A 26,157-nucleotide genomic window follows, 5' to 3' on the forward strand; every position below is an offset into this window, starting at 1 on the left:
GTAGAAGGCTATGTTTATTGCACTAATTGTGGTTCACTTTCTCAGAGTGGCATCTTCAGTAAGAAAAATGATCTATCTTCTGTATTTTTCTAATCTTGTTAAATCTTTCAGATGCCAAGGTAAACCTGATTTGTCCAAGAGACAGTGATTCATCATTTACAAATAGTAGAGGATACTTTAATATCTTTGAATTAGTGAAGACTGGAACAGATATTGGGAGTTGCCAAGTGAGTGTGGATACAAGTAGAGCACCACGAGGGTGTTCTTTCTTAACAGACATAAATGGTGGATCAAGTGGCCAATCCTTAAGAACATGCATCAATAATGGAAATAATAAGTTCACTTGTGGACCATATTATTTTACTCCAAATGCTTGTTCACCTCCACCACCACCAAGTCCTCCACCACCACCACCACCTAGAAGACCACCCCCACCACGACCAAGAACTCCTCTACCACCACGACCACCACAACCACCACCAAAAACTCCTCCACCGCCACCACCTAGAACACAACCACCACCACCTACACCACCACTATCACCAACACCAACACCTTCACTTTCACCAATACCACCACCACTTTCACCAACACCACCACCACTAGCACCACCCCTATTGTCACCACCAGCACCAACACCTCCAGCATTGGCACCAGAATCACCAGCATCAGCACCAGGCCCAACTCCTACACCATCATCATTGCTATAAGTTCATAAACAATTTAACAAAATAAAGACACGAAGCCCTTAAGTTCCACTCATTTCCGTACAATGTAGTAACTCATATGTTTGTTTTCATATAAAGTTTAGAGCAGAGTTTTCTATGCAAAGTTTAGACAAGAGAAATTAAGAGTTCTAATGAATGAAATGAAGAAAAATCTTACCTTCATTCTTTCTCTCAAGTTCATCACCACATCCTACAGTACAAGCAGGACAGCAAAGAATTGCCACTCTCCTATCATCACATATATGATAGGAGAGCACATCACTCAACCCACCACAGTAAGGTAATATGATTATTTATGGTGCTTAAGAAAGTCTATAACTGTAAACGTTTTTATAATTTATAAATATCCAGAAGATGGCTGTTTAAATTTTTTATAAATTATAAATATATTTATACTTGATTAATCTAAATTTATAACATACGTTAGATGGTATAGTAACATATTTTACCCTATACATTTGCTTAAATAAACCAAATTGTTTTTACTAAGTTTTTATAATCACTCATAAGTGTGTTAAAAAGGGGTTTAGGACTGATCACTTTACATGCTATAGGTAAAGGGATCGGCACTCTCACCTCTGTGATTTTATAGAATTATATATTGTGATGATTTTGAATTGCTAGTTAGTCTTGTTTGTTGTCTAGAAAAACTTGTCCATAAAATATTTTCCTTAAGTACCCTCTCTCTTTTATATATATATATATATATATATGTGTGAGGGCCAAGTGTATGGTTATGATGCCGTATACTAATATTAGCATAGTGGGATTTTGATAGCCGTCGGATTGGTTTCAATTTGGACCACTCGCTCCTGTATATAAGCTAGGGTTTTTGGGCTAATTGATATGCACATTTTTGTATTCCCTTTCCATATTCCAAGCACTTATATATATATATATATATATATATATATATATATATATAAAACATATGTATACATAAACAACAAATGCCAAAAAATTATACACATTATATGAAGAAGAAGATGTAGTTATTTTAAGGCAATTTACTAAAGTATATTTATTGTTAAAATATATTATATTCAATTAATTTAGTAAATAAAATATAAATTATTTAATATAATACATTTATAGTTTAATTAGTATTAATTATATAAATTTACCTTATTAATTCACTGATATAATTCAAGTTTATATTTATTTAATAAAAATGATATTTTAAATAATTTTAAGCAGCATCAAATAAACACATCATTTTATAAATTTATATTTTTGAGAAGTAAAGCTAGACTATTAATCTAATATATTATTTAAAAAAGAGAAACTAAGAAAAAAACTGCAATAAGAGATTAAAAACTATTTTTGATTTATTGTATTCAAATAGTTTTTTAAGTTTTATATTATGATTTGTGGCTGAAATTTTAATCTTTAATAACTAATTAAAGAGAAATAAACATAGAAAGTAGAGCTTTTATAATAAATATAACTTTGAAAGTAAATTTTTTTATTTACATATAAAGTTTTTTTAAGTTATCCTTAATGAGATATTTTGAAGTGTTTTTATTAAATATATACTAACTACTTTATCATTTTCTAATATATTTAATTTAAAAAATTTACAATAAAATTTTGATCTATTACTGTAATCCAATATTATTGATAGAGTTGAGTTTACCTTCATAATTATGACAAATTGCCAATGCTAAGTCTTGGGATCAATATTTAACTAGCATTCTTCCACTTGTGGGACAATAATAGCACAACTCCCATCATCATTCATTTGTAATGTATAAAATGGACAATTTGATATTAATCCATTTTCCCAATTTTACAGTATATAATTTATTTAAGCAGCTTCTTGTTCAGTGGCAGGGACCATATCATGTGTTATAGCAAGTTGAACCATAAGTTATGAGATTTAGCATGACATTCAACAAATTAATCCTCCAAAAATTGTGCATGTGCAAAGTTAAAACACTTTATACAAAGGGATAAAAAACAATTAATATCAACTATAGATTCAATAGTGCCTCCTTCTGATGTTCTTCTAGATCCCAACTTGTCAACCAAAGAACCTTGACTACTTTCCATCCTCCTGAGAGGAGGGGATGTTGTGAGGTCTAAATGTATGGTTACGATATCGTATACTAATATTAATGGAACTTTTGATAACTATCAGATTGGTTTTAATTTGGACCACTCACTTCTATATATAAGCTAAGGCTTTTCGGCTAATTCATATACACATTTTTGTATTACATTTCCATATCCCATGCACTCACAACTCACTAATATATTAATAAGAATTTGGATAAAGAATTGTACTAAAGTGCATAATACTTTATTTCACTTTCCATTTTAAGCCTCTAAAATTGCTTGTATAGAAATTACTATTCTTTCCATATAACCTCTTTGAAAGCTAGTGAATATCATGGATTTATAGCAAATTTCCTCATATGACTCAAATATATCTTGTAAAAGTTTATGTCACATTATGCTTTGTCATATCCAACAGAATGCTTTATTACAAGAATTAGAAAAAATTTCCATCACAATTGAAATCATCTTTTACATAAGGCTTCTTTATGAGTAATATAATGAACACCAATTAAACATGGATTCTTTTGATGTATTTATTTTAAAACTCTACATTGTGCCCAAATATAGACTACATCCATCAATAGCAAGTGCTAGATCTAGGTTCAAGCCAATTACAACTTTTAAGGCTGTAAATATAAAATCATTCCTTAGTCTAATAGGTATACTTAGATGAATGTAAACTTTAAAACACATCAAAAATCTAGTAAAGTGTTTTTTAGTGCTTTCATTGCACACGATAGAATAAACCAGGATTGTACTCTTGAGTTCTTGGATTATATGGCACTGATGATTTTGCTCACCTATGCCTCCATCCACTTTCTTGGTAATTATCTTGATGTAGCTCAAGACCTACAAATGGTATTTTGTTGTTTCCTCATCTTCTACTAGTTGCATTGGCTCGTCGATTAGCTGCTTGCCTCTTCCTTTAATGTGTTGAGCTAGCTCCTCTATGAAGCTTCAGACTACTAGCTTTCTCAGCTGATTTGCGGCCTTGTGAATGAAGGTGCAGCTAACCTTGACTTTGTAGTGTTGCTGCAGCATTTGCTGTTGTTGTGGTTGCCTCATCTCGCTATATTGATTGGCTGAGAGTGTGTCACTATCAGATGCATAGGTGGACTAAAGAAGACTAAGCCCGTACTCCTCCTAGACTTTCTTTTGTAGCCTCATCCTCTTCGCCCTAGTAAGTTTCTTGGCTGTGATCTTCTTAGCCTAAACTCACTTTATTAGTTGTGTCTATGGCCAATAGTTTTGTGGCATCTATAGGCACATCATGTGTCGAAATTTGTGGCCTAAATTGTCAAATTTCTTTCACAACTTCAATATCCATTATTCACCTAGTATTGTCCGTTTGTGTGCTCATCACTTCCCCAATACTTGAAGAGATTTGCATTGGCATCGGGGTCGTCTCTATAGATGTAGGCGAGTCATGAATCTGTTTCTGATCTAGGTGTGGCATTTTATCACCATACTTGCTATGTCTAGATTATTCATGGCATACTCAGCCATTGCATTTCTGCGGAACGAAATCTGGAGGTCTTATAGCTTGGATTTTTTTATCTAGGTGGAGTTTCTTGTTGAGGGGAAAATTTTCCTTACTTGAATCCATATCATTGGGATTTTGGGAAGTTTGCATATCCCTTGCTATCTCCCTCAGGGGAGATATTAGAGGTGGTGTAAGGAAAGGCATAGGATTCTTCTGAGATGTGTAATGTTCGTAGATATGCCACAGAAAGATGAAAACTCCTATCTTTACTTGCCTTCTCTTTCCTATATGTAAGGCAACATGCTTCATTTCGGTTGTAAATCCATTGTAGGCAAAATGAGCTATATTTATTTGCCATCTAGTTTCAATAACTTCCAATAGGTGTGCTATCTTGATGCTGGTATATTACACAACCATCCTTCTGTCGATGATGACACATAATACCTTAAGCCTAGCATGATAGTCGGGCTTTAAGTAGGTGAAATTGCCTTCTTGTCCAGATGTGTAGTTAGGGAGGACATATTGATCAGGCATGTGATCCTTCTTGCTTATTAATTATTTTGCCCTTGTTATTTAGGCAAAACATTTGAGCAAACTGGATGAGTCCAAAGGGATGGACTCACTCTTAAAAGAGAAATGCATACTTCGTTGGGTATCACTTCTACATAAGCTCGATCCTTTCTCCAATGAATAAATATTTCTCCTTCGAGCAACTCTATATCAAAAGCATCAAGCCAAAATTTGTCACAGGGAGAAAACACAAGCTCCCTAAACAGCTTCATTTGGCTATAGTCAAGCTCTTCATTGTCAGACAAAATTTCCTCCACAAATTTGTCTTAGAAATTTTTGCCATCCGTGGAGATTTGTAGGTAAAACACTTGGTGTTACGTGATCAGAAGATATAGTGCGGTGCCAATGAAAGTGCTTAAATGAGATTTTATATTGACAGTGCTTCAAGGGTGGAGTTGATCGCTCGACCCAATAGGCTGCAGTGATGGCATTTGCCCTTGTGCGGTTTTAGGTGGCATTTGAGCTGCTTTAGAGCTAAGCTTGGAGTATCGATGCATCTTGGTGGAGGCATAAGCATAGGTGTAGAGTGAGTGAGAGGGAAAGAGCAAGAGAGAAAAATGAGCTCTTTAACTACCTCTAATTTACCTAGGTCACCTTGCTGTAAACTCTTGAATTTGGACTTTCTGGGAGGTCACCCAGCCCAATACTATTCAAACCCAAGGATGCTTAACCCCAAGTATTAAAAGGAAAAAGGGGTGCACTCTTATTTATGGGCTCTTTCCCTCTATATTTAAACCTTTATGGATCGCATCTCGAGTCATTTTCTTTGGTTGCTTACAATCCACCACGCTTCCCTGCAAGTTCACGCCCTCGTGAATGGAAGTTGAGAGCTGCAGCTCTCTTGAGAGCCTCACTCTCTTGACACCCTACCCCTTGGGTCGAGCCCAGCGGGAGCAAACTGGACCTGCCAGATGTCAATTAACATGTGGTGCGATTCCCTTAACTAACTAATAGAGTCAGATTTGAGACCCCTTTGATACCAAATATAAGCTCTTGAATTTGGACTTCCCGGGAAGTCACCCAGCCTAGTACTATTCAAACCCAAGGACACTTAACCCCAAGTATCCCAAGATTGGAAAAAGGGGTACACTCTTATTTATGGGCCCTTTCCCTCTATATTTGAACCCTTATGGATCGCATCTCGAGTCATTCTCTTTGGTTGCTTATACTTACCTTAATGCATTAGTGTCCCTTTGCCTTTGTTTGTTTTTGTATGTAAATGTATTGTAGGAAAAGTTTTCCTTGTTAGCTTGGTAATCTTTGTTTATTAATCCTTGTAGTTTGTTAGTAAAAATTATAGAATGGGGTAAGAAAAATATAAACATTGCTCTTAGAGTATTCACCCCTTTTTATCTTTTTCTCTAAATTTTACATTGCCTAGAGAAATTTTCTATATGCTATACTAGCAAAATTTTGAAGGAAGGTCTACTCTAAAAAAAGAAATATCTATCCTATGTATCCTTTGATTATTTTTTTTTTGAACTTTCCCATCAATGAAAATACTCAGATATATGAGTGTTTCTCTAGCATAAAAATGAATCTTTCCCAAAGGATATGTAATTTCCCTTTGTTCTAGGTGAATAAATCCTTGTTTGAGCTTATCAAGAAAGACTACTGCTATCCAATTCTATTGATCTAGCTCTATAAAGAAATAAAAAAGCTCCCTCAATCCATTTTGAAAGTTAGTCCCATAATTGAAAATCAGTCTCCCTTTTTATGGTTCTATAAAGTTTGATGTAGCTTTTTAAAATTTTTCTAAACCTCTATCCTTCATCTAATTGGCCACTTTATTTATGCACTTAGGTAACTCATCAAGATGAATCCTTGCCAGGGCTTCATCCACGAGTTTATTCATAGTACCCTGAGATATAGACAATATTTATGCTTATATTTTCATAGTACTTCCTTAAATAGTTTAAATTTACTATTACAGTATCATCCTCGTTTAAGGCGTGCACTTCAGCCATTCTTGGGGCTGATATCTTAAATAAAATGAATGGACCATTCCATTTTCTCTCGAATTTATTTCCAAGAGCATTTATTTTGCCTTGATACCAAAGAACTTTATCTCTTGGCTTAAGGTCACAAAAGATTTTCAATTGTCTATCATGCTTAGCCATTTTGGCTTTTTGAATTGCATGCAAGATCCATATTACTTTAAGCTAAAGCTCATTCAAGTTTTTTATTTTGGCAAGTTTTTCCTTAAGAGCTTATTTTTTGTCTAAGCCATTTTTAATTGCAATATGCATTATAAAGAGGGCATTATAAATTTTATGGGTGTTAAAGATTTCTGGCCATAGGTAATACGAAATGGTGTCATATCTATAAATACTGTTCTATAGAATGCAATTTTATAAGCCCATAAAACATTTAGAATTTTTTTATCCTAATCTTTTTTATTGTCCTTTACAATCTTTTTCAAGATACTTCTAAGCACTTTATTAGTAGATTCAGCCTGGCTATTCCTTTGTAGTTAATATGGCATAAACATTTTGTTTTTAATAATAAATTCTTGCATAAAAATTTCTATTATTTCATTGATGAAATAGGTGTCTTTATATGTGATAATCTCCTTAGGCAAACCAAATTTTACAATGATGTTTTCATAAAGGAATTTAGCAATATTAGTAGCTAAGGCATATTTCATAAGCATAATGTCTATCCATTTCGTCACATTATCAATTGCAACTAAAATGTATTTATTCCTCTTACTGTTTGTTACCATAGGTTCTACAAAATCTAATCCCCATTTATGAAATGCTTCATATAGATAAATAGGATTTAGTTTATGGATTTTCTTTTTAGGTAGTAATTTATGCCTTTAGCAAATATCACAATTTTTGCAAGAAATTATTGTATCTTTCCAAAATGTAGACCACCATAGCCCTTCTTGTAAAACTTTCCTAGTAGTTATTTTGTTTATAAAATAGCCTTTTAATAGGCTTAAATGAGCTTCCCTTAAAATTTCATTTTATTCTTCTTGCCTATTAACATATCTCCTTAGTGTCATCATTGCCTAATTCATATAGGTGCTCCCCCACAATAGAGTAAGGTCATGTCCTTAAGACAAACAATTTCTTTTTTTTTAGCAAGTTATAATAAGATGGAACAATGCTTATATATATCTTCTAAGGCACATAGATTGCAAATAAGTGAGCATTTGAGAGTTCGTCTACCTTAATATTAGATGACTCTCTTGGAGTAATATGGCTTAGGCAATTGACTTATTCATGGAATTTTCCAGGTTTATATACTATTTAAAGATTATATACTTGTAATAAAGCTCTATTTCATTAAAGTGGGAATTGTCATTATCCCACTTGTAAAATAAGGTTTCCAAACCTTTATATAGTATATAAATATAACAAAATTCAACTGCATTGAGGCACATGCCATTTTATTTTAAACAAGGAAATGTCTACTCAATCACTTCTCCTCCCCCTGCCACTGCTTCACCTCTCTCTTCTCCTTGTCATCGTCGTCCAATTTCTTTCCATCCTTTTAATATTGGCTCAGTTGCTCCGAGTCTAGGTGGAGCCCAAGTCCCCATTCAATCTTTACTTTCCCCTTATTAATAAAACAACTTCGTAGACTTCCAATAACATGCTGTAACACTTCTAGTATAATGCAAATCCTCTCAAAGAATTGTCTTTTAATATTAATACAATGGCATGGAACCCCATGCCATAATAAGTTACATTTTTAAATAAATACATGCCATCTTAGACTGTTATTTTTTGCGTTGAAGACCCAACTGAGCATTTCCCATGCTACACCTGGAGCTTTCTTTGGATTCGAAAGCTCCATAGCCGTCTTCAGTTCCTCAGGCACGGGTAAATTGACCTCCCTCAGATCAATTCGATCAGCCTTGTCGAACGAAGCTGGGAAGTCACTCCAGTCCCACTTTGCTGCAGGACCAATAACAAGGGCAAGTGTGAAGATGCGGACATTCGTCAGTATCTTCTTCTTAGGCATTATCCCATGGATTTCCCACATCTCCTTGCCTTTCAACTGAGCCTTCACCTCGTTCAAGGCCTTCCAGAACTTGTGATAGGATTCGGTGTCGTAAATCATATAGTGGACTGAAGATTTCACCTCCGCAAGTCCCACCATTAAGTCAATGATGGAGTTGACTTCATCTGCATGAGTGATCTCCTCGTTTGTGAAGTCCATCACACAAAAGATGTTCTTGACCTACTCATCTCCGCGGGAAATGATGCTCCTCCACCTTTGATCCTCATCCGAATTCACGTATACCCGGTAAGGTTCTCGATAGGCCTCTGCTGCGGGGTCGAGTTATTTCTGAAGCCGGCAGTCGACATCCCTCTTAATGAAATTTGGATACTGATCCCACTTTTCAGCTTTACTTTTCGTGGCATCCTGCAGCAGATCGATGAACTTGGGGGCCCCCTTCACGTACTCGTCGATGTCTTCATTTGACAAATCCAACGCTTCCATCATCTCTTGCGTGGTGTCGATGCTCACCCTCTCCACAGCCACTTGCTCGAAGATCCAATCCTTCAATAGCGCACGAGCTCTCAGAGTCGTGCACAAGTCCTCGTATGTCACAATATGGCCGGGAGTCATTTTGGTCTTGTTGAAGACTACCTCACCACGTAGAAGAGCATTAGCCACTATCAGAAGGTCCTCATCGTCTAGAGACCGCGAGAAATGCAAGGCATTGAGCTTCAAATCATTGGGCTTCCGGCCGTCCTCCACACCCATTGAGTTTAGTAACTCCCCGTCATGGTACCTCCTCAGCACATCTACCCATTTGTCAAAAATAACTTTTGTCGCGAGTAGAATGTTATGGATGCTGAGTGTGTCATTGACCCCCAGTGTTTTCGAGAGAAGACTCGAGAATTCCTGCAATGGAAATGGCGTGAGGCCATATGCTATGCCACATGCAACGAGGCTTACCTGCCAGGCGCTAGTTGCTAGTGCATGTCCTTGTCCTGGTTTTTGTGGCTTCTTCAGTTGAACCCAGAGCTTCCGTGTTCGTGCCAATGTCTCGTGCAGACCCGATTTGTAGCACGTTTCTTGCTTGACATTCTGCGTGTGGGAGATGTATATGATAGATCGGAGGGGCGAGTTGCCTTTTATCAGGCGGACGACTCTTGTCTTGAAGACTTTCTTCACCTCCTCGCCCACCATAATATCCACAACTATCTCTTGCATCACCAAGCTAGAATGCTGCCCGGAGACGGCATAGAACCGGATGTTCTGATCGTCCAACACGACATCGCAGACGTGATCCCCTACTACCGAACAATGAAGGGCGACACGAGGTGTCCAGACTTGATCAATAGGAAGGGGTGTTACTGGACTTGCTAGCATCTTCTGCTTCAGTTTCTCCACCCACTCATCAGATACTAGCCTGTGGTTGTATTTGCTTTGGATGTCGATACGGCTCACGTCGATTGTATATACTTTGTTGGAATAGTAACAAGTACTATTATCTGCGACGATTTTTGCTGCCTCTTCTTGCTCTTTCTGCTCTTTGCGGCTCTTCTTTTTGGTGGGTGTAGTGTTTGAACCCGAGGCAATGGCATCACCGAGTAGCTTCTTTTTTGGAGCAGGAGAGTCGGACGTCGGCTTGAGCTTGACCACCCTTTTCTGCTTCGGGGTAGTTTCCAGATCGACCCCCTTCCCCTTCGCTTCGCGAATTGGAGGCACTCTCAACGGCTCAATGTTGGAATATAGTTTTTGAACATCGCCGTAGGTGAGGTCCGTGGATTCCAGAATGATTTGCCATTCTTCGAGGTGGTGGATTTCTTCTTCGACACCCTCCGGGAAGCCGCTAGGATGTGCAAGGTGGATCTTGAAGGCAAATGCTGTCTCTACCACAAGTGCCAGTCCATATTCTTGCATGGAACTACATGGAGTGTCTGTCACTTAGATGAGGATCCCCATGCATTCTTTTCTCCCACCATCTGTGTTGTACAGCCTCAGATCCTCGCCTTCCATCCCGAAAGTCCAACTGGTGAGCTCCTCCCCCTTCTCTGCATCCACATTGACAGTGGCTGGAAGAAGAACGCAATTCCTCGCCTATTCAGAAATGCACAACAATTAGAGCTGACAGATGAAAAGCTAGCAGCTGGAAATAACGTGAGGCCACACACCATTCACCACTGCATCAGATGTCTTGAGGCTGCATCCTAAGATGGCGTGAGGCTACACGCCATCTGTAACCGGACTGCACTCGAGAGCCCAATTGGTGCATGCCAATGTTGCTACTGAATGGCATGTGGCCTCATGCCATTTTCTACATGGCCTAAAAGACTTACCATTTGAAGCCGAATGGAGGCGTGACAATCGAGGCCGGACTCGCTGGCGAATGTGCACTATGTGTGCAGCGGATCTTAGCAGCAAGGCTACTCTGCCACTTACAGTTGGAGAGTGGCGCTGAAATCTCCCGGGATGCCAAGTGGGCTGCGTGTGGGTGGCGGAGTGGGCGGCGGAGTTGGCGGTGAAGTTACAAACTGGGTGTGTCTTGAAGTGGACGCCGATGCACACGAGTGCGATGCGAGCGCGAGTGTGATGCAAGCGCGAGTGGACGCCGATGCACACGAGAAACCTGTAGAGAAGGTAGATGAGCGCGAATGTGAGCGTGATCGCGAGTGGGAGCGTGATGCAAGCGCGAGTACCAAGCAAAATGCAAAACCTAACTTCACACCTGCGAAATGTCACGACGGTTGGTAATCCCGCCACGTCATCATTCCTCGGACTTGGGCGCCACCATTAATTTCTGGATCGCCACGCGCATGCATGCACGTGAAATCCAAAAGAAATCCGCAACGTCATCATTCCTCGGACTGCATGCACGCAAAATCCAAAAGAAAGATCATGATTAGAATATCATTTAATACCCTCGCTATATTTATACCATGCATGATTGGATATTCCAAAGCATCTTGTATTTCCAAAAATGCCAGATGTTCAGCTAAATAAAGAATGGTATACAAATCCCAAAAAATGCACCAAAAATTGCTCGGCGTCATCTGGTGTTATCTCTTGAATGGCGTGGGGCCGCATGCCATTTTCAAGGGCACATAGGAGTATATTCCTAGAATATTCTAACACGTGCGAGATGTTTTTGAGTTTTCTGGAGATCCAACCGTTAGATCGCAACTAGATTTTACAGAATGGTATACAATGTCTTTCTTGATGACCCTGCAAAGAAGCATCTTGATCGGACACCACATGAGACCACACGAGCCTTACAATGTTTCAGGGGCATTTGCCATAGATCCGACTGTTATTTTGCTCCAAGATTTTACAGTTTGGTGTGCATTGACCTTTCCATTGACACTGCAAAGGGACATCACAATCAGATGTGGGATCACAAGAAACTAACTTCACTAACTCTGGTTTCACTAAGATCTATGTAAGGAGTTATGAAATGAAAGGACCCTCTCTATTGAAATGTGTTTATGGTCCTAGGGGCATTGTGACATATCAAAGGATTTTGCATCAAGTTCTGTATTTGCATGTTTATCAAGCTACTGAATTGCTAAACCCTAAACCCTAAACCCTAAACATGTGGCAAATGCTGCGTGAAGAAAGATGCCCTTTCTGGGCAAATGCTATAAGAGGCAGATGCCGAGCAGATGTATCTCAGGCTAGCGAAGGGGACAAACGAAAGCTAGCTATAAACATGACGGGATGCAAATAGATTACTAGGCTGGTCCTGCGAAAATCAAAAACCATAATTGAAAACATTGAAAATGCAAAAAGAAAGGTTTATAATATTTTTGAATTTTAAGCAACCAAAGGAATGTAAGTAGGGCATGTGTTTGTAAGTTTAAAAATGCCTCAACCACTTAAATTCCCAAGTAAATAAAGTTGTTTCTATTTTTGGTACAGGTAAACTTTATAGCGTGTGGGCTTATGCAATTTTGAACCCAAAAATGCACCAAAAAATGCTCGACTAGCATTATTCTTTGAATGGCGTGTGGCCTTATATTGCCATAAATGGACGTACACACACAGCATAATTATTCCTTTACACGGCGAATAATTTTGGCGCGGATCGCTGACATGGCATGGCAAAGTTCGAATCACTGACATGGCACAGCTGGATCGAGGCAAGGACATGATGTGACAAAGTTCAACCTCCGACAGCAAAGTCTAGAAGCTACTCAGTTTGAAATTTGTCAGAGGAATCATAAGATTTGGTTTGTCAGAGGATTTGATGTGACGTTCAAGCGTGTGTTATTTTTGAATTCTCGAACTCATTCCTAGGTCTATCATTTTTGTGCGCCGTGTTTTTGGTTCCGCTGAGTGCAGTGAGCGCTGCTTGTGTAAGCGGCGTTGTGAGCTGTGGTTTATGCGTCTACAAGCGGTTGCGGCATTGCGAGCGCCATTGCGAGCGGCAGTTTATGCGAGTGGCAGTTTGTGCGAGCGGCGCTACGAGCAGTTGCGGTGTTGCAAGCGGTGCTACGAGTAGTTGCGGTGTTGCGAGCGGCACTGTCTTTGGTGTGGCTACCGCTTCCTCTTGATATTCGGCACTTGTGCTTCCTGGTATGTTCACCATGGAATGGCTTAGAACCACATTTAGAAATGGCATGAGGCCACATGCCATCTTGGGCCCTTGCAATTTCATGGCTAGCGTATTGTCATGTATGTTTTTACTTGCCTGCAGCTGTGTGTATATCAAGATGGCATGAGGCCTCATGCCAATTTTGTGAATGTGAAATTTCACGTGGGTGTCAATAGCATGTTTGAATAATGGTATGTGGCCTCATGCTATTGAGGTTGTTTGGTATGTTATGATTTAGGCCATTCTCCAATCATTTTTTGTATGGTCTTAACTTCTTTTCTGCACTTTCAGAATGGCCTTCAGGGTTGGGGAAAAGGTTTACATTTTGAATGGTGGGAAGAGAGTTGCAAAAGGGACCCTTGTGTCTATGGATCGGAACTTTGTTATACACTGTCAAAGGCTTGGGGAAGGCAATGCTGCTGTATCAGTAGAGACTGTCTTCGATGGGAATGTGGTCGCTATTGAACGAGGAGAGATGGTTGTCGGGGTAAATGTTGTTGTTGCCTTGAAAAATCTTCAGAAGAAAGCAGATGTTGGGGATAGCGCAAGTGCGACGCATGTTCCCTCCGTGGATCTTAAGAACCGTGCTACATGGATTCAGGCAAAGGTGTTTCTAAACAACCCCGAGGGGGAGGTGGTAGCTGAGGGCTTAGCCACAGTTGTCGATCCAAGAGATGCAGTTGCTAATCAAGAATTGGGCTGGGATGATATTGGAGTTGCGATTTTAGAGGTTGTTGACACAGAAGAAAACAATCTGACTATTGGAAGCATTGTGGGGTGGAAATTGAGGCACTTAGTGTTTGAGAATGTGAAGGATTTACAATCAAACACCACTACAACTGATGACAGAACATCTCTTCATGGGAAAAGAAAGTATACCTTCCTAAAGCGCAGCCAAAGGGATCTGAGTAACGAACCGAAAAGGCAGAAAATGGCGATGCAGGTTCGAATGGTCTCGACAGTTGCTTGTTGCAAGAGGAGGTGCTGTCAACATGCTGATTGGGATGCTATTGAAGAGGAGAGAGCAAGATACAATACATTGTCCTGGAAGGCAGTTCGCAATTTTGTGTATGAGGCATTACGGTCATCTGTTGATGCTTCAGAACATCAGGTGGGGGGCATGGTCTTCCAGAGGGGTTTGGTCTGCATGAAGGCATGGAGAATCATTTATGGAGTCCCTTGAACCACATTCTACAGAATCAAAACTGAGTTCGAGGAACAAAGGGTTCAACAGGCAGTCCATGGGAACGACGGTACGCATAAAACCAGGGGTCATGTTGTATATGGAGAGGCAATCTTCAAGAGGTTTGTCGAGACATGTAGCGAGCAGCAACCACATAAAACCTGCCTCTTGGAAGATGGAACACGAGACACCCAACGAGTTCTCCCTTCCATGTATACCAAGGGGGCCATATTGGAAGATGTGAATCGGGAACTCCAGAGTAATGGCTACAGGAAGCTGAGCCAATCTAGATTTAGTAGATTGTGGAGCAACAGGTTCAGGGATGTGAGTATAGGAAAGTACTCCAGCTTTTCAAAGTGTGACGAGTGCACTGCTATCAAAATGGCTTTGTCGAAGAATTCTTGCAGCGCTCAAGAGTGAGAGACGTTGGTTAGAAGGCGGCTTGACCACAACATCCAGCAGAGAAGCTGCAGGACTGCATATTATCATAACAGGATTCTCTCCATGGAGAGACCTGACTCTTACCTCTACATCATCCACGACAAAATAGACCAGAAAAAGACGTGCTTACCTCGACTCAATCCTGCCCCCAAGGCAATTTCTTCATCCATGCAGCTGCCTGTGTCTCTGTTTGGCATAATCGCTCATGGGCATGGTGCCCAGAACTATGGAAACTTCTTTGTACCTCTATGGGGTGGTGGGGGTGCAAACATAATGATTGCGTCCCTAGCAAAACACTTAAGGTCTCTGCAAAGTGCGCAGACTGAGCTGAACGGCCAACCCTTGCATAAGGCCCTTGTCGATCGAACCCCATACAGGGTTCAGCTGGAGGAGGAGCAAAGGCTTGCAGTATCGCGTGGGGCCCCATGCCATCCCAGTGAATATGTTGGCCGTCAGATTGTAGGGTTATCATGTGAGGCCTCATGCCATTCCGACGAGGCTGGTCTCCCAGTGAATGCACAGCCTCATCCAAACGAAGCAGAATCTCAAGGAAGTTCTTGCGGCTGATGTGGCCTTCCACCCCATCTTCTGCTCCAAACAGACAATGCTGGCAGTGAGAACAAAAACATGTACGTCTTCACGTACTTGGCGATGCTTGTTGCCAAAGGCATATTTAAAACCGTTACACTTGGCTTTCTCATGGTTGGGCACACTCATGAAGACGTCGATGCCATGTTCAGTCACCTGGCAGAGTCCCTCCGGCAATCCAATGTCCCCACCCTCCCACAACTCTACGATGAATTCCAAAATTGCATCAAAGGCACTGTTGAAGCTGCACTTGTGACAGAGGTTCCAGACTTTAAGGGGTTTGTAAAAGGCTACATCAGGGACGGATCCGAAACGCTGATTGGCCACTCCAAGCCTCTTCAGTTTCATTTCAGCATGCGTGACAGTGCTCCAGTGATGAGGTACAAGATGAGAGAATGGGACATAGTGTGGCTGCCAGTGGACGGCATTGAACTCTTCAAGAGAGATCCCATAACTGGGGAACCTATGATTCCTCAGGGTTCCCCACGGCCGATGCACCCGGATGGACTCAAAGACCAGGAAAGTATAGTGGCCGGGATTAGAAAGCATATTGCCTTCTGGAAGAGGGGGTTGGTGTTTGGTGGAGAATCCTATTTTAAGAGGTGCAAGCCTTTGCTCGAATACTGGGAGAAGATTATATCTGCTATCCAAAATGGGCCGGTTGTATATGAAGAATTGGAAAAGTCCTTTTGGCCAGAACCTAGAGCACTAGATAGTAGCGGAACAATGTCCTCTGGAAATGCAATGACAGATAACGATGTTGAGGATCACTATTGTGGGCCGAGGAACAAGAAGCCGGATTCAGCATTCAATCCAGTACAGGTCTGCAAAGGAATGGTCGTGCTTGTCAGACCCAGTAATAAAAGACAAATGATATGGGTGGGGCGCTGCATCACTGATGCAGAGGAGGACGCGGAAACTAACTCCTTCAATGTAACTGTGGAGTGGTTCAAGCCAAGTTCTGGATATACAAAGGATTGCCTAGAAAAGAGATGGGTGCTGAATCCAAGGGATCCCAGCATGAGCATATCGGTGGATAATGTTGTGCATGGTTGGATGCGGAAGCAGAGTGCCACCATCACCTTGCCAGACCATGCAAGAGATGCAGCAAGAGCATTCATAACCCGGGTTCAAGGTGAGATTCATTAATATTCCTTTACTAAGTTTCTAATGTATTTTATTTCAAGGTGAACAATCCGAATCTGAATCAGAGGAGGCGTGATGGCATGTGGCCTTACGCCATTCCTAGGTGAGATGATACAAATAACAAGTATAAATTCTTAGTTGTTCTAGCAAATCTTACTTAAAGTTCAAGGTGAACAAGCCGAATATGAATTCATCGGATTGTTATAACAAATTGCGAGGTGATGGCATGAGGCGATACGCCATTTGAGAGTGGTAGCCATTCCTATATGAGGTGAGTGAAATATTTATTAGAAATACCTCATTCAATTGTGCACTTCTAAGTCTTGGTCCACTCAGTACTATTTGCATGTTTCTATTTTTAATTCTTTCTCTAAAATGTTATTTAGCATGTGGCTTCATGCCATTGCTCTCCACAATCATGCATTGAATTTTTCTATCCTTGCATAATAATTCTCCATATATATAGCATGTGCGCACATGTGATATGGTTCATTAAGCCTGATATAGTGTGTGAGGTAAAACAAAGATGATGTGACATATGCATTTACCAATCACACGTGCATAAATCTAATAATATGGTGTGTGGCCCATATTAATGGCACATAAACCCATATTGTGGGCTTACGTGCTTTATGTACCATCATTCCCTTGCAGCGTGTGTGTTAGTTTCCTTTTATAACACAACTAACTCCATATTTTAGGGTGAAGAGCGTTCTTATGGCAAGCACAAAATCTGTAAGTGAGGCAGAAAAGGAGACGGAGAAGGAGATAGGTGAAGATGTAGAATATATAAGTCTTCCAAACTCCCCGTACTATACTCCAGGTAATCATTTTTCTGAACAAACGGCAACATTAACAACTATCGAGAACGCCCCAGTAACGTCAGAGACAACAATCCAAAGCAAAACAACTGACCCGGAGAAGGATGATAGTACCGCTGAGAGTACCAAAAAGGAGGTGTCCACTAGCGCTTAGGCTTATAATGGCGTGTGCCCTCATGCCATTTACTTGATCACCAAATACCTTTTTCCCTTTGCACTAGTATATCTTAATACCGGTCTGAGAAATAGAATGGCATGTGCCCTCAGGCCTTTTACTAAATCACCTTTGAAAGAAATGCAAGCCTCTATGTCATAAGAAAAAGGTACTAGAGAAATTCCTTAACAATATGAATGTTATTTAGTTTCATGAAAATACACTAAGGGTCAAATGAGTTAAATGACTTCTCCAGACTAGCAATGCCTCTTGCTACACCTTCACAATTAGATTCGTTAGAAAAAGATAACATTGAATAATATCTAAATGTTCTCACCATTAAGTTATATGTCTGGCTATTAGGAATGACGTTCATCTTGGAAAGCTCACCACACGCTCAATGAACAAACAAATAGTGTGTGCGCGCATGCCATCGCTCTTCTTTAGCTTCAGATTCGGCTTGTTGTTCACCTTGACAATGAGATTTATTATACAACCAGATGGACTCAGTCTGGACACAAAGTCACCGCACTAGTCACCATGCCCCAGATATGTCTAGCCCCTGGACAAAAAACATATAATTTCACGTCATTTTCAAATACTTGAAAATTTGTACCTAGTCCCATTTTACTGAATAAATCCCACTTTAACGAAATAGAGCTTAATAGAAAAAACCATTTAATTAGTTGACCAGAGATGCATGGTTTGTTGATGAGATATAAAAGAGTCTTATAATCAGTAAAAACAACTACTTTTGTTGCCAAAAGATAATATCTAAATTTTTGTAAAGCATAAATTACATCTAAAGCCTCTTTTTCAGTCATTGTATAGTTATACTCAGCAGGATTTAAGTGTTTGCTATTATAGTAGATAAGATAATCTTTTTTATCACCTTGTGTTTGGGACAATATTGCACCTGTGGCAATATCAAAAGTATCCATTTGTAGGTGAAACTCTTTTGTCTAGTTTGGCTTATTGAGTATAGGTGCTTCTTTGAAGCATTATTTAATCCTTAAAATGCTTCTTGACAATTTTCATTCCATATAAATGAAATAATTTTCTTTAAAAGATCAGTAAATGGCTTGGCAATCTTTGCATAAGCTTTTATAAATTGCCTATGATAGGCAACATTGCATAAAAAGTAACAATTTTAACTCATATGGTGAAGATATTATTTCAATCACTTGAGTTTTGTCTTTGTCTATAGGGATGTCTTACTTGCATATAATATGACCTAGAAGTATGCTAGAATTTACAAAGAAAGTACAGTTCTTTAGATTAAGAGAAATGCTATATTTTCTGCATTTTTTAAAATATTTTTGCAAGAAAATTAAATGTTTCATTTTGGAACTAAAAACACTAAAATCATCCATAAAATCTCTTATGAAACTAATAAAATATTCTGTAAATGTGTCTATAACAACTCTTTAAAATGTAAAAGGAGCATTGAATAGGCCAAAAGGCATTTTGCAATAGGCATATACTCCCTATGGGTTTATAAAAGTTGTTTTGTGTTAATTTTTAGGTGCTACTTCTACTTAGTTATATCCAAAGAATCCATCTAAAAATAAATACATCTCATGACTTACTACTGAATCCAGAATTTCATTTGTGAAAGGAATAGAAAACATTTTTTTTTTATTATATCATTTAGTTTTAATTCATACAAACTTGTAACTTGCCATTTTTTCTTAGGCATAATTACAAGTGGTGTAATCCATTGAGCATTCTAGATTGGATAGATGAATTTTGTATAAAAAAGTTTATCAATTTCCTTTAACTTTACTTTGGTAATTAGGATTTATCTTGTAGGGCATCTGCCTTTTAGGCATATTTCTTGAGAGTATGTCAATATGATATATGCAGAGTTCTGGTGGGATGCTTTTTAAATCTATGTAAGACCAAAGAAAAATGTCCTTTTAGTCTTTTAGTAAATTTATGGCCTGATTGCGAAAATCACTTTAAAATATTTTAGCAATTGTGACAGTATGCGAAATATTCTCATCTACTAATCTGATTTGTTCAAGTGGTTAATTACAAAAAACATGTGAAATATAGTTTCTCTGTTGATCAATTTTAGGCAGGATACTCCTTTAGGGAGAAATGTTAATCCATTTAAAAGAGGTTTGCCTAAATTTGTTAAGAGCAATAAGCCACTTTTTCTAATTCCATAGTTGTAAGGGTAAGGTTGGTTATAAGCCATAAGGTAAGACCTATTATGAAGTAGGGAAGCTATTCTAGAATTGGCTATCACATCTTAGAGACCTTGTATTGAATTAATCTTAACCGTACTAGGCACGGGTAGAAAGGGGAGGTCCTCTTGTGCACCTAAGTGGAGAAATTGAGGATTAATAACCCTTCACAGTCCTAATAGAAATTGATTGCGGGAATTCGGATAGATAAAACAAAAATGTTTACTAACTATCCATCACACCTATCAAAAAATACATTTTTCTTATAGACTTAGACGAAAGTTCATTGATCCCCACTTTGTGTGACTAAGCAAAAGTATAACAAAGAAAAAACTAAACTATCTTGTGTGTCTAACTAGGCCAATAAATGATAGATTTTATGAAATTACTTAAACAGCTTAATGAATTACCGAGAGACATACTTGATAATATTTTGCTTAAGTTATATAGAAGTTTAACAATAATCTAGGTTCCTAGTACCATCATCACATATCCATCTTTTCCTTGAATTAAAGAAAAGGACCCATAATTACATATTAATAAATGTATATGTACATTACTCTAGTCCCAAAGGGATCAAAACAAAATTGAGAGCGCACTCTTAAAGAAACTAGCGAAACTACTAAAATGAATGCTTGACACTACTCTTGGGCCATCTACCTCCCAGATGACTCTACTACGAAGCTTGAAGCCACCTGCTATGCTCCATGACCTGCAAGACTTGCCACAGAGCGCTCCACCACCAACATACCTCTGATGCCAAAATAGTGTCCAATCGCGATAAAACTCCAACTTGTAACTCCATACAAGGTGTGAACATCCTCCAACTCAAGGTTGGAGTGTGCTATCTTGCTTCCCACATGAAACAAGTGCACTAACTCATCTTTGCTAGAATCCTAGCCTTGCAATAGGGACTAGAGAAAGGGCATGAATCTCCTTCTAAGGGAGCAAAGCTTTAGGATGAGCGTTGGAGAAAAGATGTATGGATCCCCTATGCATGTAATACCAAATCAACTCTGTTTGCCACTAGTCCCAATTGTGGCAGCAATCTTTGCCAATGGATCAAAAAATCCTCCTTTCCTGATCATCCTCAAAATGAGACACCATGCATGGTCTTCCAAAGAAAATCCAGAAAGCTGGGCATTTAGCTACTCTAAGTCACCCCGAAAATGACATCTAGCTCCACCAATCCTTAGTTGCTATCATCTTCATCGTGTGTCAAAGCAAGCAAGTTCACATAAATCTTGGCAAAAAACTCCATTTCTAGAGGTTTTGCAACTCATTGTCTATTGTAGAAATACCTTAAGAGCCTCCTAGGACCCTAGTGACCTGCCACCACCAGCCCTAGAAGCCCTAGCTAGTTCCTGTTAGGGCTAGGGTTTGCCCTAACCCTAATGCTAGCTACTTTAGAGCGCAAGCTAGGGTCATCCAGATTTCCTAGATCCCAGATCTAAATGAAGTGCTGCTGCTATGAGTGCTTCTCACTACTCCCTAGATACTAACCATGAAGTCAAATTGAGAAAAAGAGTGAAAACCAAGCTATAGGAGAGAAAAGAGGAGAAAATAAACTTGTCCTTTGCCATAGCCACTCCGGCAAAGCTAATGGAGGATTGGTGATGCTAACGATGTCCCTTTTCTTTGCCTCAATCACTCCCACAGCTCAATTTCCCCCTAGAACCAAAAGCCCCATATCGTGAAAGCTTGCAAACCTTAGTTGCCGCCACAACTAGGGTGAATAGACCTGTGGTAGATCTCACTATGCCATTGTAAGAGGACATGAAGCTCCACTCCTACAAGCCTTATGTCGAAGGAATCAAAGAAACTCTTGCCATTTAGGAGAAATCGTAATCCAAGCACGAAAATGTTTTTTTTGAGAGAAGAGAGGGAGAGGAGGAAGGAGGAGAGCCCTATATGGTGCTGCTATGGCATGTGTGTTGCTGTTGCCATCCTCCACACTCCCTCCCTTGCTCTTTCTCACACGCTCTCTCTAGTGCTTTCTTGCTCACTCTCAAAACTTAGAATTTAGCGTTTTTTTAGAATTGCATATTAACAATGCACAGAAGTAATTAAACTCAATCAAGTAGATGGGTAGGAAAAAAATCTTTTCCCCTATATACTCAAAAGTAAAACCAAAGATTGGTAGTATGACAATGGCATATTTGATGAGTAGACAAAGTTTTTCCTTAAAGTTTTTTCCATTGAAATAAACCTAGAGGAAAACTATGATGAGTTGCAAAAGCTTCATCAAGGAAAATTTGAAATAATCAAATAATATACAACTCAATTCAACAAGTGTTATAAGCATTGTAAAGACTTAGTCTCAAACAAAATGCTCCTACACCTATACATACAAGGCCTTAAGAAAATTTATCATAAATATGCAATAAAAAGAGCTCATGCAAATTTTGATGACTTGAAAAAAGCCATGATTACCTACGAAGATCTCATAAAATAGTATGACATGGTAGCTATGGTAAAATCAAATGAAAAAATGATTCTTATAGATAAGAAAACTAGTCATCTAAGAAGCCTTAAATTATAAACCAATCTCAAAGAAGGGATTTGGCGCACCATATGCAAAAATGAAGACTATAACAAAGAAGAATGCAAACTCTAGTTGATCAAGTGCTAAATTTGTGAAAAAGAGGGGCATTTAGCTAAGGAATGTAGAACTTTGTTTAAACAACTAAAAGGCTAATAGGTAGCCCAAGTTGATAAAACAACATATAGGCAAAGTGCACTTGACAATAGAAGTTATTATAGAGGATTAATTACAATGATAATTGAAGTGTTAAATATGAATATCCATGCACTAAAAGGCAAGATAACCATCGAGATTATCCACTTAGGGGTAATTTTTGAGATTATCCATCTAACTGTGAGGAAAATAGGCTTAGATACTATAATCAGCCTTAATTAGCCTAGAAGTTACAATATGCCTAGAAATTATGAAATGCCAAAAAAGTATGATCAAGCTAAGACTCTAGCTCGCTATCCTAGGCCATACAATCAAGTTAAATCATCAAGCAAGAATGATAACCCTCTTAGGGATACATGACTTACAACTAGGTAAGTTGAAGTAGAATGGTCAGATATAGAAAAGCTACCTAATGTTTATATCATGATTAAAGCTCAACAAAGAAAGGTTGAATCTGAAAGCCAAGATGAAGAGAGTGATGATAAAGTCAAAATCATCCATAACTATCAATGATGCCAAAAGAAAAAGATCAATGAAGAAATCACTCAATAACTTTAAAATTTGCAACTATAAATCAATTAAAGAATAGTGATTCTAACATAGAGAGTCCCAAGCCTTTATAGGATGACATGAATTTACCACTAGCGTAAAAGGAAAATTTGATATTAAAGTTAGATGGCAAGGATGAAAAAAAAGGTAGTAAAAAACATTTTAATGCTGAAATTACACTCACTCTAGGCCAATTTCTCACTATAGCACCTTACCTTAGAGTTATATTATTTAAAGAACTTTCGCCTAAGAAGGAAGAAACTTTAATCCCATTTATTGCCATTGCTCACCGACGAAGGAAGAAACTTTAATCCCATCTATAGCCATTACTCACTGAAGAAGGAAGAAACTTTAATCTCATAAAATGGCCATTACAATTGAGATAAAGGATTGTGATGATGAAGTTCCTACGATTGATATAAAGATTAGTAAAAATTTATTATTTGGAACTTTTATCAATGGTGGCTCAAATGTAAATATTATAGAAGAGAGTATTTGCAAAAAATTAAGCCTAGACCTAATTCAAATCACCCCGTTTAATGTACAAATAGCAAATGACTAAAGTGTCAGGCCCATTAGAATTATTAGAAATGTCTTAACCAATATAGCTAGCCTAAAGTATAAATTTAAATATGTTATGCTTAAAATGACACAACAAGATTCTGACTATAAAACTCTACTAGACAAACTTTGGCTAAAAATTACTTGCACAAACCAAGATTGAAAAAATGATTTTATATATATAGAGTAGGTCAACTAGAAAAGATTTGTGCCTATTATTTCCACCATACAGTTGGAAAAGAAATATCAACCCCTCAAAACTCAATTTTATGATTGGGAGGAAGGCTTAAATGATTTTTAAGAACAACAAATCTTAAAAGCCTTCTCTAAAATTGAATCAATTAACAGACTAGGGACTAATTTGAATAGGGCATGAAGACCATTTTATGAAATTGCCCAGTGGAATTAACATAAAGGTCAAATTTTCTAGTGTATGATAGTCTATTCTAGATAAATTTGTTTGTGGAATGATATTAGGTAATTTTTCAAAAATGTGATATCTAATTCGTGAAAAACTTTGCTTCAGATCTAAACAAAAATTACTTTTTAATGCAAATTTCTCTTTAGCCTCTTTGCAAATGGGTAATACAAATCCCTATTCAAGTTTATATAACAAACTTTTGAGCTTTGCAATATATTTCAAATTTTTTGGAAGTGTCTAAAGTTATTTCACCTTTTTAGATAAAGTTATTTCACCTCTAAGCTTGTTTTAGTTTTTTAGAGATCAAAGTGACGATAGTAGCATCTCCAATACTAATGCTTATGCCTAGTAGCAAATTCTATAGCTCTTTGTTCCATATTTATGGCATAAAGCCTCTTGATTGCTTCGTCTAGCAAAAGCTTGATTAGTATATAGGGTGATTTGTGCATTCCAAATATAGATGGAAATTGAGCTAACTAGAATAGTTGTATAATTTTGCCTACGTAGAAAATATTCACTAGGTGGAAATTCTCTTATGTAAGGAGGTATGTATACCAGTGGACCACATTTTATAAAGGGTGGTTTATGCTTTGTAAAGAGTGTTTCATATCTAGAGTGATGAGTATTTCCACTATCAATTGAATGTCGCGCAACTAGTTTAAAGAGTGGATTTTCATGCCTATTCACTTGTATATTTACTCTTTATCTATGCTTCACTTTAAAGGATATAGGGCGTGTTTCATGTGATTGCCTTTGATTCCTCCCTATGGGGTTAGATGTGATGTGAGTGCTCTCAAAATTTATAGGAAAGTGACACTTTTCACACTAAATAGTGTTTGTAATCTCAAATGTTTAAGTAAGCTCTCTATGTATAGAAGATCAGCCTTGATTAATTTGCTTAGGCGTTCTAGGCATAGAGCAGTTCAAACAGTTAGAACAATTTGTGATAACTGCTTCTAAATTTTCAACTTGTAAGTTTTGTTCAAGTCTCATAGGCTTTTGCAATATACATAAGAGATTTAAACTCGGGATAAGTCTACTCTCAAACTATATCTAAATAATTGTTCAAGCTAAAGGACTATGCATCAAAGTCTTGAGATAGAACAATATTCTAATTATAATTTTGCCTTTGTTAAAGCCTTGTAGAATTTGGGTGAATAATTCCTCAATTTATTTTCTTACTAAGGTTGGTTCTAGCTCTATTTAAGCTAAAATCAAAGACAAGAGTTACAAATGCCTAATTTTTCTACTTATGTATGCCTAAAAAAATTATGACACACTATTAAAAAATATATCCTTTAAAAGCTTAAGTGAGAACTTGCTTAAAAGGAAAAAATTCTAGAGTAGTTAATTTTATTTTTCATATCAAACAAACCCATTCCTTCTTCTTTTGGATTTTTCTTAAGAAATTGCTAGCTAAACAATTTAAACTACAAAGTTTATTAAAGATCACAAAGATTAATAGAAATAAAGAATATTTCCTAAGATCCAAAGGATGATTTGTTTTCCAATGTTTGAAGAATTTTTCTTGAAATTTCTAGGACCAGAAAATCTTCCTTCAGCAAGGATTGGTTAGATAAATATTCTATTATTCTATTTTAGAACTTGGGGTTTTTAAAAGCCAAGAGGTTAAACTAAGTTATGGAATACTTTGTTTCTTTATAGGAGGCCTAGAATAAACACTATTTTAACAATATAGAATAGAATTTTATTCCTTTTTTTATGTCTTAGTCATATAGTGCATTAGATTAAAAAAGAATATTCAATTTAAGAGAATAAGCTAATTGAATTTTTTAAAATAATGTTATTTTATTAACTAGTAAATATTATAGGTCTATTAGACTGGACACATCACAAAAATTATAATACTAGTAACTTGAGTTTTACCAGATTAAAGCTGACTTAAATTTTTCACATTTATCTCCACTTATTAACTAGAAGAATGATATAATTATTTAGTTTGAAAAATTAGAGTTATAATAAACCAACTCCCCAAGGTTTTATAGGCTAAAGGATCCC

The 26,157-nt window shown here is 37.8% G+C and overlaps 1 protein-coding gene across 1 annotated transcript in view; it reads right to left on the reverse strand.

Annotated features, from left to right (window-relative positions):
- Positions 1-355: 355 nt before the first annotated feature.
- The window catches only part of LOC112347257 (glycine-rich cell wall structural protein 1.0-like), a 58,630-nt gene continuing 32,828 nt past the window's right edge, over positions 356-26,157 (reverse strand). The window contains exon 2 of the mRNA XM_024677879.1: positions 356-687. Within this exon, the coding sequence (XP_024533647.1) occupies positions 356-687 (332 nt within the window). The remainder of the gene's footprint in view (positions 688-26,157) is intronic.

The sequence above is a fragment of the Selaginella moellendorffii genome, unplaced genomic scaffold (assembly GCF_000143415.4).
Source record: "Selaginella moellendorffii unplaced genomic scaffold, v1.0 SELMOscaffold_20, whole genome shotgun sequence".
In the NCBI taxonomy this organism is placed as follows: domain Eukaryota; kingdom Viridiplantae; phylum Streptophyta; class Lycopodiopsida; order Selaginellales; family Selaginellaceae; genus Selaginella; species Selaginella moellendorffii.